The sequence below is a fragment of the Vitis riparia genome, chromosome 18 (genome assembly GCF_004353265.1).
Source record: "Vitis riparia cultivar Riparia Gloire de Montpellier isolate 1030 chromosome 18, EGFV_Vit.rip_1.0, whole genome shotgun sequence".
NCBI lineage: Eukaryota > Viridiplantae > Streptophyta > Magnoliopsida > Vitales > Vitaceae > Vitis > Vitis riparia.
Window position 1 is genome coordinate 33,562,203 of NC_048448.1, and position 17,196 is coordinate 33,579,398.

Here is a 17,196-nt window from a genome sequence, read left to right on the forward strand (position 1 = left end):
TTAATTTTGTGTACCTTAATTGACATATAGGATGATCTCATCACTGGTAGATGAATAGATACCTAATTTTAATCATTTAAAATAAATATATTATTTAAAAATGATGAGAAAATTTAACTAAAAATTTAGATAAAAATCTAAAAATAAAAATAATAAAACGAGATTATATAAAAAAATTTATAATCTATAAAAGATATTTTTCTAAATATAAATATTATTTCAAACTTAAATTGAAAATTAAAGCATTCTAGTCCAACTGATATTGGGAGGCTCAAAATCTGGCCAAAAAACTTGGAGGGTCCCACCTTGATTATGGAGGCACGGGCACCCACGCCCGTGGATCTTCTCTCTATAAATGGTTCAACCATAAGCGGATGTTTTCATTGTTTCATAGATTACTTAATCGATTATTTTCTAGGAAACGAAAAGAAACAGAGAAACCAAACACTGATGGACGGGAAAGGACAAGGACTAAATGGCGTTTCTGCTGAAACCCTCATCCCTCTTATCACTCCATACAAGTTGGGCAAGTTCCAGCTCTCTCACAGGTGCAATCTCTACTTTCTCGCTTGATTTTCTCCCATTTTCTTTCATATTTTCTGTTTCTGCTTGTTGGGTGTTGCTGGATTTTGGGTATTTTGCGTGAAAGATGGAATTTGAGGGGACATTTATGTCGTTTCGGTCATGGGTAACGGAAATTTTTTAAGGTTCAGAGTTTTCATTTCTTTCTCGTTGAGCCCTTATTTTCAGCGTCTCACATTGAGATGTTCATGAATTTATGAAGCCAGAAATTAGTGAAATGTGGGAGAGTGTTGCATTGCCTTTGAATTCCAGGCCGAATGCTTCAATCAAGTTGTTGAGAGTGGTCTATGGGTTGTCTTTTTCCCTTGTACGCCAGTCTATCTGCTGCCAATCAAGCCTAGCTGGGCTTGGTTTCAATCATGGCCAAACTTGGTCTCTTCCATTTTACACAGAATGGAATTTTTTTTTTAACTCTGTCTCCTGGGCAGAGTGATCGTCTCTTTATTATAACTAATGGTCAAATGTAGGAAGTTTCGAATGATATAGTGTTTTCCATGGCATAAATGGGGAATAAGCCCTCTTTCCACTACAAAATCTGAAGCTTGTTGGCTTTCATCAGATCTCTGGATGAGAATAAATTCCTTACTTGTTTTTTTTTTTTGATGATTTGTTCTTTAAAAGCATATGCTGGATTTCTGATTTTAATTTTGTTTTTTTGAGAGAACACTGTTGTTTAAAAGTGGATACAGGGTGTGTATGATTGAGGTTCTGTGCCTGGTTTTAGGCAGAAAAAGAAATTGTGATTCTGGGATTTGGTTTGAACTAGGATTGAATCCATTGCTTCTAAATTTGGAGATTCAAAAATGCTTTATTTGGGTTTTCAGTTTCTGAGAAATCCTGCCAGTGAAATTAAAGTGATCTAATTAATCATCTTGTTCACCCATATGCTTCCTAGGGGTTAGCTTTAGTAGTTAATTCAATGTTTTCTTTGGCCGAAAGTGCCCCAATAGCTAAATTTCCTCATGTTCCATATGTTTCAGGGTTGTTCTAGCACCATTAACCAGACAGAGATCTTGGAACAATGTTCCTCAACCACATGCTATCTTATATTACTCTCAAAGAACCAGCAAAGGGGGTCTTCTCATAGCCGAAGCAACAGGAGTTTCTGACACTGCTCAAGGGTACTTGTAGAAGTCATTTTCTGAAGTTCCATTCATTTTCTAAATGAAAATAAACAAAGTGTGCTCAAGCACATACTCTCTAGTGTTTTGATATTGATGTTGGCCCTTTCAATTTCGTTATTTTATTTTCTTTTTTTCGAATTTTCCATATTTTTAGGTATCCCCATACACCGGGCATATGGACAAAAGAACAAGTTGAAGCATGGAAACCTATTGTCGATGCTGTACATGCTAAAGGCGGTATCTTTTTTTGTCAGATTTGGCATGTGGTGAGGGTTTCAAACACGGGTATGTTTTTTACTTACCATTTGCTGTAGATTTGAAAGGCATTCCTTAGCTTACAGCATGCAAATGAATATTGAAGAGTTCTTGAATTGTTGGGATGCAGCCGACATGGAATCTTTTAGTTCCCTTTTTTTTTTCTCAAGCTTATATGATGGAATGAACGGATTTTATTGAGAAATAAGGTTTATTTTCTGTTTGGTTATAGCTCCTCTGATTTATCCATTCTATTAACTTTTTCAGATTTCCAGCCAAACGGGCAAGCTCCAATTTCTTGTACAGACAAGCCATTGACACCCCAAATCCGAAGCAATGGCATTGATGTTGCCCAGTTCTCAACTCCACGGTGGCTAACAACAGATGAAATCCCTCAAGTTGTAAATGATTTTAGACTTGCTGCAAGGAATGCTATTGAAGCTGGTATGTGATATTTTCAATTAAAATAAATTTTGGTGATGGCGAACAACATTTGATTAGCCAAATCATAGCATTTGAAGGTACAAACCCATTATCATGAATGGTCAGTTCAGAAAATGGCAGCCATCCCACCATTGAATTATTGGATTTTAGTCTTAGGATTTCATGAATGAAGCCACTTCAGTTTTGTTACCTCTGTTGGAATTGTTTGCCCTGAGAATTATTTAGTGCCTATGATTAACAAATATTTGAACTTCTTCTGCAAAACGATTGTAGTGATGCTATTGAACCATTTCGTGGATGTAGTTCCCAAATACTAAACCGCACTTGATTTGCCTTCAATTTCTTTGATGCAATAACATTACTTGTTCAATATGTAGGATTTGATGGAGTTGAGATCCATGGGGCTCATGGCTACCTACTTGACCAGTTCATGAAAGACCAGGTCAATGATCGAACTGATAAATATGGCGGATCCCTAGAGAACAGATGCCGGTTTGCTTTGGAAGTAGTTGAAGCTGTCGTTGATGAGATAGGGGCAGATAAAGTTGGAATAAGGCTTTCTCCATTTGCTGCTTATGCAGAAGCAGGAGACTCAAATCCAAAAGCTCTAGGCCTTTACATGGCTCAGTCCTTGAATAAATACGGACTTCTCTACTGCCACATGGTTGAGCCAAAGATGAAAACAGTCAGAGAAAAATGCGAATGCCCCCATAGTCTTTTGCCCATGAGAAAAGCTTTCAATGGTTCATTCCTTGTTGCTGGGGGGTATGACAGAGAAGACGGGAACAATGCTCTGGCTGAGAATCGTGCAGATCTTGTTGTGTATGGGCGTTGGTTCTTGGCCAACCCAGATCTTCCTAAGAGATTTGCGCTCAATGCTCCTCTCAACAAGTACAACAAAGAAACCTTCTATATACCTGATCCTGTTCTTGGTTACACTGATTATCCATTTCTTGAAGACATCGAGTAGATTCTCAAAGGTGTAGGATTAGAACTTGAATCATTTTTCAGTGATATAAGCATCCCGAATGCCATATATAATAGATCTTATAAGCCTTCTTTAGAAGAGGTTCATAGTTTTCTTTACACTTATGAATATCGGTTGGAGCAAAGGAATACTGCACAACAACTTCAGTTTCCTTAGGTTAGCCTCACTGCTTATTCCGATCAAAATAAATTTCATAAAAATCAGCAACCCAATTTTCCTAAATACCCACAAAGTTTATATTCATCTTTTCCAAACAAACCTATTAATCTCTATCAGTCATTTCGTCCAAACTTCCAGCTTAGCATCCTTGGAAAACCTCAAGGACAACCACAATCATCTTCTAAATGGCTTCAAAAACAAGGAACTGGAAATTTTGGACCAAGGCCACAGTGTCAAATTTGTGGGAAGTTCGGTCATATAGCCTTAAATTGTTATCATCGAGCCAACTTGGTCTACTAACCACAGTTTCCAAATTCTCAACCCAAGACTCAACCTCCAAATCCCATAGTTGCAATGCTCACTACTTCAACATCTCCCACTATGCCCTCTAATAACTGTGATACTCCTTGGTAAATGGATTATGGAGCAACACATCACTTTACACCGGCAACTTAATAGATTCTTATGTGTTTACTGGTGATGAGCAGGCTATGGTGGGCAATGGTAAGTCAATTAGAATTCCACATATTGGTAATGCTATGATTTTTAGCCCTGTGAAATTGATTCATTTAAAACATGTCTTGCACACTTCTCAAATCTCAAAACAACTCATCAGTGTCACTAAGCTTTGTTATGATAATCAAGCTTTTGTTGAATTCTATCATTCTCATTTTCTTGTGAAGGATCAAGCCTCGGGAAGGGCACTTCTTCAAGGAATACTTGAAGATGGACTCTACAAAGTTTCATCACCAGTCAGTACTTCGCCATCCTTTCTTGTCTCCTCTTCATCAGCTTCACTTTCATTTCCTGCTACTTAACTATCCTTCAATCATGCTCAAGCATAATAATACCGTATTGTGGCATAATAGACTAGGACACCCTGCTTCTAATGTAGTTACTCAAGATATGAGGAGCTATAATTTGAAATTTTCTAAATCTTTTGATTTGTGTTCCTCTTGTCAATTGGCTAAGAGTCATAGATTACCCTTTGTACTTTCAGAATCTAAGGCAATGAAACCTTTTGATTTGGTTCACTCTGATCTTTGAGGTTCTTCCCCTGTCTTATCTATTACCGGTGCTTGTTACTTCCTTTTTTTTTATTGATGATTACTCTCGCTTTACTTGGTTTTATTTGTTAAAAAGCAAAGATGCAGTTTTCTCCTACTTTCTAAAATTCAAAAATCTCATTGAAAATCAATTTAACACAACTATTAAGGCCTTGCAAACTGATTGGGGTGGTGAATTTCACCCACTTAAGCCTTTTATTGAAAATCTTGGTATTCATCATCTCTATCCTTGTCCTTATGCTCCCCAACAAAAAGGGCGAGTTGAGCGCAAAAATCGTCATGTTGTTGAAGTTGGCTTGTCCATGTTAGCACATTCTTTTGTTCCTATTTCCTATTGGCCATATGCATTCCAATATGTTGTGTACTTAATCAACAGATTACCTACTGTTGTCTTAAATAACAAAACTCCCATTGACTTGCTTTATGATAAATCTCTTTCTTATTGTTCATTTCGAGTGTTTGGCCGCTCATGTTTCCCATTTTTAAGACCTTTGAATCAACATAAACTTCAATTTTGCTCCAATGAATCTGTTCTTCTTGGGTTTAGTCCTCACCATAAAGGTTATTTGTGCTTAAATAGACAAACATGTCATATTTATGTTTCTCGTCATGTTGTTTTCAATGAGTTCTTTTTTTCTTTCTCTTCTTCTTCTTCTTCTTCTTCTTCTTCTTCTTCTTCTTCCTCTCCTCCTCCTTTATCTATGTTTACTCCTAATATCCCCATTTCCCCTTCCTTCCTCTCATCAACCACTCCACATCCCATTTATTCTTCTTCTCATTCCCTTCATCAATCTACATTCCCATTGTCTTCTCATTCTCATTCTTCTCCTCCCACATCTCTCTCTTCTCGTCTCTCATAGGACACTCATCCCACTACTTCACTATGTCCAATTCCATTTGTTGTACTTACTAACTCACTAGAATCTGCTCTCCATCGCCCCCCACTTCCCACCAACACTCATTCCATGGTGACTAGATCCAAGGCTGGGATTTATAAACCTAAACCCTTGTGACAACACTTGATGTCCTTGCTGATCTTGCTCTTTTTTAGCCTACCTATTTTCACCAAGTAGTTAAATATGATCATTGGCAAAGGGCTATGACTACAGAATATGAGGCCCTTATTAGAAATGATACTTGTACATTGATGCCTCTCCCACCTGATCACAAAGTAATTGGCTGCAAGTGGGTCTTTAAGGTCAAGCTCAAACCGGATGGCTCCCTTGAAAGATATAAAGCCCGGTTAGTTGCTAAAGGTTTTCAACAAACACTTGGATTGGATTATTTTGAAACCTTTAGCCCAGTTGCTAAGACCACTACTATCCGAATTGTTTTAAGTTTAACTCTGTCTCTTCAATGGCCGATCAAACAATTGGATGTCCATAATGCATTCTTAGGTGACCTATCAGAAATTGTTTTCATGGAGCAATCCCCTGGTTTTATTAGTGCTACTAATCCAGGCTATGTTTGCAAGTTGAACAAGGCCTTATATGGCCTTAAACAAAGTCCTTGTGCGTGGTATACAAAGCTCAGTACTTATCTGTTGCAGTGTGGTTTTCAAGGCTCCAAATTTGATACTTCAGTGTTCTTCTCCAACAAAGGCACCGCCATTATTATTTTGTTGATTTATGTGGATGACATTATTATCACAGGTAGTCACTCTGCCTTGGTGAATTCCTTGATTAACCAACTACATAATCAGTTTGATCTCAAGGATTTGGGGTTTCCCTCTTATTTTTTGGGCATTCAAGTTACTCATACTCCATCATCCTTACATTTATGTCAACACAAGTATATTGTTGATCTCCTTCATTGGGCTCAAATGTTTGACTATAAGCATGCTTCTACTCCTATGAGCACCTTATATTCTTTGTTCTTGTATGATAGTGAGCCTCTTTTGGATCCATCTTTGTACCACAACATTGTGGGGGCTCTACAGTTTTGTACCATCACCCGATCTGACATTAGTTTTTCTGTCAACAAGGTCTACCAATTCAGGCATTCTCTGACCACAACTCATTGGCAAGCTGTTAAGAGGATTCTTCGTTATCTCAAGAGTACAATTTATCATGGCATTTCTCTTCAACCATCTATTGACTTCTCTCTCACTTTTTATACTGATGCTGATTAGGCTGGCTGCCCGGATGATCGGAAAAGTACAAGTGGCCATTGTTGTTTCCTTGGCCCTAATTTGATTTCTTGGTTTTGTACTAAACAAAAAGTTGTTTCTCGTTCAAGTGTTGAGTTCGAATACAGAGGCCTTGTTAATGCCGCTTTAGAACTTATTTGGATTGAAACATTTCTCACTGAACTACACATTCCATTCTTCACTCCCTCAGTCCTCTTTTGTGATAATCTCAATACCACCCATCTTGCTGCTCATTCGATTTTACATGCTCGTACGAAGCACATTGAAATCAATTATCATTTCATTTGCGATCGTGTGCTCCATAAATCCCTATTGGTCAAATTTACACCTTCTGAAGAGCAAAATGCAGACATCCTGACCAAGCCGTTGCCTGTACCTCGCTTTCAAAGTCTCCGAAACAAGCTGATTGTGCTTCAAAACCCTCTTAGCTTAAGGGGGGATGTTAAATAATGTAATTAGTTATACTCAACTATAGGAAATGTTATTTTGTATCAGGTTCTGCCACGTGTATGGTGGATTTATCTTTCTTTCACTATATAAATGTGTCCTAGACTCATTTTGTGTTGGGCTGGAATTCTAGAATACTCTCTGCTTTCTTTCTCTCCAGTCTCCCTGTTTTCTCTGTTTTTCTCTCTTCTTCTTGCCTGCGTTTCATCTATGGTTGAGCCCTTGATTTTTAGTGTATCACATGTAGTTGCTCATGAATTCATGAAGCCAGAAATTAGTGAAATGTGGGAGATTGTTGCATTGCCTTTGAATTCCAGGTTGAATGCTTCATTCAAGTTGTTGACAATGGTATATGGCCAATCTATTTGCTGCAAATCAAGCTTAGCTGGGATTGGTTTCAATTATGGCCAAACTTGATCTCATCCCTTTTATACAGAATGGAATTTTTTAATCCGTCTCCTAGGCAGAGTGAATCTTCTCTCGATTATAAGTAATGGCCAATTTTTGAAAGTTTCGAGTGATTTAGTGTTTTCCATGGAATCAATGGGGAATAAGTCCTCTTTCCAACTCAAAATCTTATGCTTATTGGCTTGCATCAGATCTCAGGGTGACAATAAATTCCCTAGTTGTTTTTTTTTTCTTGATGATTTGTTCTATAAATGCATATGTTGGATTTCTGATCTTTATTTTGGTTTTTGAGATAACTTTGTCGTTTAGAGGTAATATAGGCTATATATGATTGATGCTCTATGCCTGGTTTTAAGAAGAAAAAGAAATTGTGATTCTGGGATTTGATTTGAACTAGGATCGAGTCCATGACTGTTGAAGTAGAGAGAGAATTATTGAGAAACAATGGCTTAACTTTTTCATTGATTAAGAATGAATATATATATACACAAAACCTAAAACACAAAAATAGGAAACAAACCTAAAATTAGGGAATTACAACAAAAATAGGAAACAATCCTAGAATTAGGGAATTACAACAAAAAATAGGAAGTTACAACTAATTACAAGAATTTGAAAATAAAAAGAAAATCTATTATAATGAATTCTTTAATATGCCCCCTCAAGATGGAGTTCCAGAGGAGATGTCAATCTTGACCCGTAATTCTTGGAAGTGACTTTGTAAGCGGTTTAGTAAGAGTGTCGGCAAGTTGATCTGCTGAGGAAACATGAGTAACACGAAGAGCACCTGATTGAACTTGATCCTGAATAAAGTGATAGTCAATTGTCACATGTTTCATGCTCGAATGAATGACTAGATTAGAATAGAGATAGGTGGCACCAACATTGTCACAATAGATAATAGGCAATGTAGGTACAGTGACGCCAAGCGCTGTGAAAAGGGAATAAATCCAATTGATTTCTAAAGTAGTAGCAGCAACTGATCGATATTCAGCCTCTGTGGATGACCGAGCAACTGTACGTTGTTTCTTGGATGACTAATAAATTGGATGACGACCAAGATAGACAATATAGGCACTTGTAGAGGTATAGTCGTCTTTGTTGCCAACCCAATCTGTATTTGAGAAGGCATGAAGAGAAAGTGTATTTGCCTTATGAAGAAAAAATCCATGAGTCAATGTCCCACATAGATATCGAAGCAATCGTTTTGCAGCATTCCAATGTTCAAACATCGGGTGATGCATGAATTGGGATAGCTTGTTAACAACATATGATATGTCTGGATGAGTGAGGCAAAGATATTGTAGACTGCCAACAAGGGTTCTATATTCTATGCAGTTAGTCATAGTTGTACTTGAATGAAGTGTGAGATTTCCATCTGTAACAAGTGGTGTAGCAACAGGTTTTGCACCAGACATTTTTGTCCGGGCAAGAAGATTAGAGATGTAGCACCTTTGAGTAAGCAACACACCAGATGGAGTGGTAAGAACCTCAATGCTGAGAAAGTAGGATAAGGCGCCAAGATCCTTGATTGAAAATATTTGTGCTAGGAGGTCAATGTAGCGCTGAATAATATTAGTGTTGGTGCCTGTGATAATAATGTCATCCACATAAACAAGTAGATATATAGAAATGTCACCTGAGTGGAGAATGAATAGAGAAGTGTCTGCATGAGAGTTTGTGAACCCAGACTTAATGAGGAACTGGCGAAGTTCAAGATACCAAGCTCATCGGGCCTGCTTGAGTCCATATATAGCCTTCTTTAATTTGCATACATGTGTTGGATTGTCTCTATCAACAAATCCCGGAGGCTGAGCCATGTAGACATCTTTGGAAAGATGGCCTTGAAGAAAGACATTATTAACATCCAACTGTCGCAATTGCCAACCTTTACTGATTGCCAGACTTAGAACAGGTCATATTGTTGTCGGGTTGACAACCGAACTAAAGGTGTCATGATAATCCACGCCAGGTTGCTGATGAAAACCTTTGGCAACTAATCTGGCTTTGTACCTTCCAATAGAGCCATCAGGAAGCCGTTTAATACGAAAAACTCACTTACATCCAACAAGATGTTGCATAGAAGTAGATGGAACAAGCTCCCAAGTTTCATTCCGAACAAGAGCATCAAATTCATCATTCATGGTTTGTCTCCATTTGAGATCGATTAGGGCTTGGTTAATAGTATGAGGCTCAATGTCTGATGGTTGAGAAAGGACAACAGTGAGATTCATCTTGGTTAGGGGTTTATGGATGTTGTTTTTAGCTCTAGTGCTCATGGGATGGGTATTTTGATGGGTGGATGGAGTTGTGGTTGAAGTAGAAAAGGTCTCAAAATTGTGTGGTTCTAATGGTAAACGGTCAATTAGTGAGGAGGGGCGATCGACTGGTTGGGCATTTTGGGACAAATGTTGACACGAGGAATCCCTTTATGGAGGCATATTGAGTGAGCCATTTGAAATGGTTAGACTTTTGGACCGGTGGAAGCCAGTTGGAAATGAGCTCTAGGATGGGACGAGCTAGATGGGATTGGTGAGTGGTAAAGGAAAAAGTGTTTTCAAGAAATTTGACATGACGAGAAATATAAGTTTTAAAAGTAGACAAATCAAGATAGATATAGGCACTTTGTGTTGAAGAGTAACCAAGAAAAACACAAGGAGTTGAACGAGAGTCAAGTTTATGTTGAGAATAAGGACGAAGCCACAGAAAACATAAGCAACCGAACACCCGAAGTTTAGTGTAGTTGGGTGGAAACTCAAAGAGTTTGTCAAAAGGAGATGAGAGGTGTAGTGTGGGTGTGGGCATATGGTTGATGAGATATATAGCAGTGGCAAAGGCATAAGTCCTAAAAGTTAAAGACATCGATGCATGAGTGAGAAGAGATAAACCGGTTTCAACATTATGGCGATGACGTTGTTCGAAAATACCATTGTGTTTAGGTGTATGTAGTGGTGTAGTAAGATGAGATATACCATTGGTGGAGAGAAAATTATCAAGGGCTTGATATTCGCCACCATTATCTGAATAGAGGATAACAATTCAGTGTTTAAATTGGTTTTCGACTAATGTCTTGAAGCGCACAATGACATCATACACATGGGATTTCCGTTTAACAGGATAATACCAAATACATTGTGTATAATGATCAACAAAAATAACATAGTACTGAAAACCATCAACAAAAGAAATAGGAAAGGTCCATACATCAGAAAAGAAAAGTTCAAGTGGATGGGATGAGGTTAAGGTAGAAGAAGAAAATGGAATTTTATGACTTTTATTATATGAACAAGCATTACAATGTGTAAAAGAGGATAACAGACTAGACAATGGTAAAGAAAACTTAGAGACAATATTTTTCATAATAGTAAATGATGGATGACCTAGCCTAGAGTGCCACTTAGATGAAGTGGTCTTGACATTGGAAAATGCAAGCAATGGTGAAGAGGTAATAGAAGGGAATGTAGTTGGCCACTCATATATGCCATCCTTAGGTTCACCCATCAAAATGATTGCCCCTGTGTTTAGATCATTTAACTGAAAAGTAGAGTGTGAGAATTCAACAGAAACATGGTTATTAGTGCAAAATTGATAAATTAAAATTAAATTCTTTTGCATGGAAGGAACACAAAGGGCATTTTGTAAAGTAAAGGTGCGAGAGGAAGTAGGTATGGTGGTCGAACCGGTATGTGTGCTGGGAAGGGTCGATGCATCGCCGATCATGATATCATCAGATCCTTGATATGGGCTATGAAGAGAGAGATTGCTCAAGTCAGATGTAACGTGGTAAGATGCTCCACTATCCAATAACCAAGTAGGAGTAGTGTTGTTGTCGAGAACAACATGATTGGCTCATGGTTGCCATGGTGTGGAGGAGCGATATCCCTGAGTGCCTTGAGGACAAGGTGTTGGGGATTGTTGATTGGTGACAAGCTGAAACATCGGGCATCGCTTGGCAGTGTTTCCTTGAATACCGTATGCTTGACAACGACCCAAATAGGGTTTGGGTTGGCGTTGATCATGAGAAGAAAACACAGTGGTAGGGCCTAGTTGTTGTGGAGTGATGGCTGGTGAATGCTAATTTGGACGATTCCGAAAAGCTGTAGGATTTGCCGTTGATGGTAGTGATAAAGGAGATGGTTGAGCGGTCTGAAGAGATGCTTCTTTGTTGAGAAGTTTCTCATGGAGCTCGGCAAAAGAAATTGACGTGTCACGGGCATTAATTGCATTAATGACTAATTTTTACTCATCACTTAGTCCTTCAAGAACCCGATCAATAAGATCATCATCATCAATTGGCTTCCCCAAAATGGGAAGTTCATTGGCACGAGTTTTTATCGCCTGCACATGTTCACTAATTGATATTGAGCCCTTTGTACACCGCTTTAATTGTTCCTTCAATTATTTAATATGACCATGAGATAGCTTGGCATAGGTATTGGCTAAGGTTTGCCATGCATCAAGGAAAGTGGTGGTGCGGGCAATAAGCGGTTGTAGTGAAACAAAGATAGAACCAAGGACAGCGATAAAGATGAGACGATCCTGACGCTTCCAAGTTGTGTATGTCGGATTTGGGGATGGAACACCAGTGACGGTGACGGTGGGTGGTGGTGGAGTATTGAGCGCCATCAATGAAGTGATGAAGATTATAACCTTCAAGAAGAGATTGGATTTGAAGGCTCCATGTGAGATAATTGGTGGATGACAATTTGGTGGTATTAAAGAAATTAATTGTAAGGAGGGGATGTTGAGGATCTTGGGAATTTTGGATGGTGATAGGATCGTTGGTGGAAGAGAATGATGCACCGGAAGCCATTGAGGAGAAAGAAAAAAAAAACAAAAAAAAAATACTCCCAAGAAGATTAGGCTCTTGATACCATATTGAAGTAGAGAGAGAATTATTGAGAAACAATGACTTAACTTTTCCATTGATTAAGAATGAATATATATACACAAAACCTAAAACACAAAAATAGGAAACAAACCTAGAATTAGGGAATTACAACAAAAATAGGAAACAATCCTAAAATTAGCTCAAAACACAAAAATAGGAAACAATCCTAGAATTAGGGAATTACAACAGAAAATAGGAAGTTACAACTAATTACAAGAATTTGAAAATAAAAAGAAGATCTATTGTAATGAATTCTCTAATAATGACTTCTAAAATTGGAGATTCAATAATGCCTTATTCAGGTTTTCAGTATCTGAGAAATCCGGCCAGTGAAATTAAAGTGATCTAATTAATCATCTTGTTCACCCTTAAGCTTACAACTAATGAAGCTTTAGTAGTTAATTCATTGTTTTCTTTGGCTCAAATTGCCCAAATAGGCTAAATTTCCTTGTGCTCCAAATTTTTTAGGATTGTTCTAGCACCATTAACCAGACAGAGATCTTGGAACAATGTTACTCAACCACATGCTATCTTATATTACTCTTAAAGAACTAGCAAAGGGGGTCTTCTCATAGCCGAAGCAACAGGAGTTTCCGACACTGCTCAATGGTACTTGTAGAAGTCATTTTTTGAAGTTCCATTCATTTTCTAAATGAAAATAAACAAAATATGCTAGAGCACATACTTTCTAGTGTTTTGATATTGATAAAAGAACAAGTTGAAGCATGGAAACCTATTGTAAATGTTGTTCATTCTAAAGGCGGTATTTTTTTTTTTTGTCAGATTTGGCATATGGGGAGGGTTTCAAACATGGGTATCCTAAAATTTCAAACCTATTTTAGGATATGGCATAAGGAGCAATCATACTTGAGCCCCAACACATTCTAGATACTCGCTGGATCAAATGGGGTAAGAAGTTTGAAAAGAACAATTGGTTCAATGGAAACATTTACCAGTAGAAGAGGCCACATGGGAGACACACCAATCATTGCTTGAGCAATTTCCGAATGTGGACCTTACGGACAAGAGTCCACCCGGTGGGGGAAGTATTGATAAGACAAGACATTCTCAACGTGTGCCTATTAGAAATCCATGGTACGTGTAAGGAGGACAGACTGTGCATGGGAAGATGGATGTGTGTCAAAGACTTAGTCCAAGTTGTTCTCCAACGTTCACATATTTGCAAAGGAGTTGAAGGAGTGGGTCATGCAGTTATAGCTATTTATTTGTAACATGTTAAGTAATTGTTTCCTTATTTGTTGCAATTGTGATCTTAAGTTTTGGGAAGAGGTTAAACTTTATGTTTTTAAATTCTATCAGATTCAATAAGAAGGCAACAAATATTTGATCCAAACTCTGTGGTTTATTCTCACCCTAAGAGAATTATATTTTGGCTTTGACTGGGACCTATCAACAATGGATGGCAAAGTAGAAGCAAATGAGATCTCTGCTGAAACCCCCATCCTTCTTCTCACACCATACAAGTTGGGCAACTTCCAGCTCTCTCATAAGTGCAATCTCCACTTCCTAGATTATTTTCTTCCAGTTTCTTTCACATTTTTTTGTTCTACTTGTTGGATGTTGCTGACTGCTTGGGCATTTTGACAAAGATGGAATTTGAGTGGAAATTTATGTCATTTGGTCATGGGCAATGGAAGTTCTTAGGATTCAGATCAGTTTTCATGTCTTTAATTTTTCAGCCCTTAATTTTTAGTGTACGGGATGTAGATTGCTCCTGAATCTATGAAGCCAAAAATTAACAAATTAAAAAATGAAAATTTATCAGAGTTTTGACAACTATTTTTTTTAAAAAAAAAAAAACTGTTTGACAATTATAAATTGTTTTTTGTTTTTAAAAACAGTTTTAAAAACAATTACCAAATAGGGTCGTAGTGTTTCAATATTACTCCTAAATTTTTGTCTACGATTGATGTGTGAAATTAACTAAAGGGATCTAATTAATAATGGTTAATTCACTGTTTTCTTTGGTTGAAAGTGCTCCATATTTTTCAGGGTTGTTTTGGCACCATTAACCAGACAAAGATCTTGGAACAATGTTCCTCAACCACATGCTATCTTGTATTACTCTCAAAGAACCACCCAAGGGGGTCTTCTCATAGCTGAAGCAACCGTAGTTTCTGATACTGGTCGAGGGTAATTGTAGCAAGTCATTTTCTAAATTAAGATGAATGAAATATGCTCTAATGTATACTTAATTTCTAGTGTTTTGATTTCTTCCATATTTTTAGGTATCTAGAAACACCAAGCATATGGACAAAAGAATAAGTTGAAGCATGGAAACCTATTGTAGATGTGGTTCATGCTAAAGGGTATCTTTTTCTGTCAGATTTGGCATGTGGGAAGGGTTTCAAACAGACGTATATATGTTTTTTACTTACCACTAGATTTGAAAGGCACTGCTTAGTTGAAAGTTAATGAATATCAAAGCAACATGGAACGTTTTGGGAATATTTTTTTTCTTGAACTGTGTGATGGAATGAACTGATCTTATTGAGAATTAAGGTCTATTTTCTGTTTGGTTATAGCTTCTCTGATTCTATTACCGTCCACAGATTTCCAGCCAAATGGAGAAACTCCGATATCTTCTACAAACAAGCCATTGACACAGCAAATCCAAAGCGATGGCGTTGATGGTGCCCATTTCTTAGCTCCACGATGACTAACAACCGATGAAATCCCTCAAGTTGTCAATGATTTTTGACTTGCTGCAAGGAATGCCATGGAAGCTGGTATGTGATATTTTCAACTAAAATAAAGTTGGTGAAAGTATAGCGTTTTTCTTCGATGCAATAACAGATTGTTGATCAATATGCAAGTTTTGATGGAGTTGAGATCCATGAAGCTCATGGCTGCCTACTTGACCAGTTCATGAAAGACTAGGTCAATGATCGAACTGACAAATATGGTGGATCCCTAGAATAGATGTCGGTTTGCTTTGGAAGTGGTTGAAGCTGTTGTTGATGAGATAGGGGCAGATAAAGTTGGCATAAGGCTTTCTCCGTTTTCCAGTTATATAGAAGTAGGAGACTCAAATCCAGAAGCTCTAGGCCTTTACATGGCTGAGTCCTTAAATAAATACAGGCTTGTCTACTGCCACATGGTTGAACCAAGGATGAAAACAGCTGGAGAAATTTTTGAAGTTACTGAGACTCTTCTGCCCATGAGAAAGGCTTTCAATGGTACATTCATCGTCGGTGGGGGGTGGTGGGGGGTGGGGTATGGTAGAGAAGACGGGAACAGAGTTGTGGCTCAGAATCATGCAGATCTTGTAGCGTATGGACGTTGGTTCTTGGCCAACCCAGATCTTCCAAAAAGATTTTCCCTCAATGCTTCACTCAACAAGTACGATAGAGACACATTCTATGTACCTGAACCTGTTATCGGCTACACTGATTATCCATTTCTTGAGGATGCTTAGGCCCAGATTTCTCCATGACGTATGTAGTGCCCATATCATCGAACGACATTTTCAAACTTGCCCCTAACAATGTAACCCGTAGCGCGGAACTTGGGCTGGTGAGACTTGGTGGACAATTTGGCTTGCATAAGCGCTCGTCCCAACTTTCATTGGGTGTAAATAATGAATATAACTTCCATATAGTCTTTGATGGGAAGACTAAGAGATGTACAATTTAGTATAAATTGAGGTCCCAAGTCACACTTTCATTCTTATGTCTTTTTCTTTCTTGTTGTTTATTTTTTTAACATACATTACACAAGTGACCCATCCACTATATGAGAGTAGTGAGCTGAAGGCCTTGACAATACATTTCACAAGGTGACTCAATCTTACTTCATGTATCAAGGTAAGAATATGATCATTATTTTAGTACTTCCATTTATTTTGTTTTATGTATCCAAAATTTTTTTCAAAAATAATTATTTCTGCATAAAGTTTATGAAAGTTTGATTAACACATCTATGATTAGTGATTCTTCTTCCAAATTTATTTTATTTTATTTTACTTTTGTCCTTTTTTTTCCTTTTGGGATTTGAAATTTGCCTTAGAGATAGTTGGATTTGAACTAAGATGGTGGAAATGTATTTTTCTTTCTTCCATGGGAGCCCTGAGGATCTCATATTAGTATTCCTGTTTTTTTTTTTCCATTTACCTCGTGGGGCATGAACACTTTTGATTGTTATCTCTTAGGGGATTATATGTTGTGGGAGTGCGGTATTTAATACAAACAATGTTAATTAATTAAAAAACAAACGATGTTAATTAAAAAACATAAAGATAAAACAATTCATATCAAATGTACAAGATTTTATTCCAAATATAATTATTGGGTTTTCAAAACATTTCATATTTATTCACTTTTTATATTTATATCCTCAACCAATCGGTTCCCCATCATTCGATTAAAAAATTTAAATTGGACTAGATGAGGTAAGTAAGAGAATTCTTTTTTTGAAATTTTTAAATGGTTTTTAAAATTTTATTTTTAATTTTTTACTTATATTAAAATAAATATATTTTATAAATAATTAAAATATTATAATTTTTTATAACTTATTTTATTGGAAAGTATTTTATTATTATTATTATTATTATTATTATATTAAAAATAGAAATTTAAATTAACTTAAATTAAATTTTAAAATTAATTTTATATATAATTGAGGTGGGGTGAGGTGAGACAAGGTAATACCCGAACCTA

General features: G+C 37.1%; 1 protein-coding gene, 1 long non-coding RNA gene and 1 pseudogene across 2 annotated transcripts; all 3 read left to right on the forward strand.

The window, feature by feature from the left end:
• The first annotated feature begins 388 nt into the window (after positions 1-388).
• Positions 389-4,500, forward strand: LOC117906955 (putative 12-oxophytodienoate reductase 11). The gene is made up of 6 exons (XM_034820251.1): positions 389-548; positions 1,563-1,703; positions 1,861-1,991; positions 2,229-2,405; positions 2,783-4,056; positions 4,236-4,500. The coding sequence occupies exons 1-5, from the start codon at positions 451-453 to the stop codon at positions 3,373-3,375; spliced, it is 1,140 nt and encodes a 379-aa protein (XP_034676142.1). The 5' UTR covers positions 389-450; the 3' UTR covers positions 3,376-4,056; positions 4,236-4,500.
• An 8,110-nt stretch (positions 4,501-12,610) lies between these two features.
• On the forward strand, positions 12,611-13,868 carry LOC117906231. Its single transcript, XR_004649782.1, has 2 exons — positions 12,611-13,123; positions 13,298-13,868. It is a non-coding gene; the product is annotated as an uncharacterized LOC117906231 (long non-coding RNA).
• Positions 13,869-14,687: 819 nt separating this feature from the next.
• Positions 14,688-16,181, forward strand: LOC117906230 (annotated as a pseudogene).
• The last annotated feature ends 1,015 nt before the right edge of the window (positions 16,182-17,196 follow it).

Coding starts and splice junctions, on each gene's coding strand:
- LOC117906955 (XM_034820251.1), top strand. CDS start 451: ATGGACGGGAAAGGACAAGGACTAAATGGCGTTTCTGCTGAAACCCTC. Junction 549..1,562: donor AAGTTCCAGCTCTCTCACAG/GTGCAATCTCTA, acceptor CATATGTTTCAG/GGTTGTTCTAGCACCATTAA. Junction 1,704..1,860: donor GTTTCTGACACTGCTCAAGG/GTACTTGTAGAA, acceptor CCATATTTTTAG/GTATCCCCATACACCGGGCA.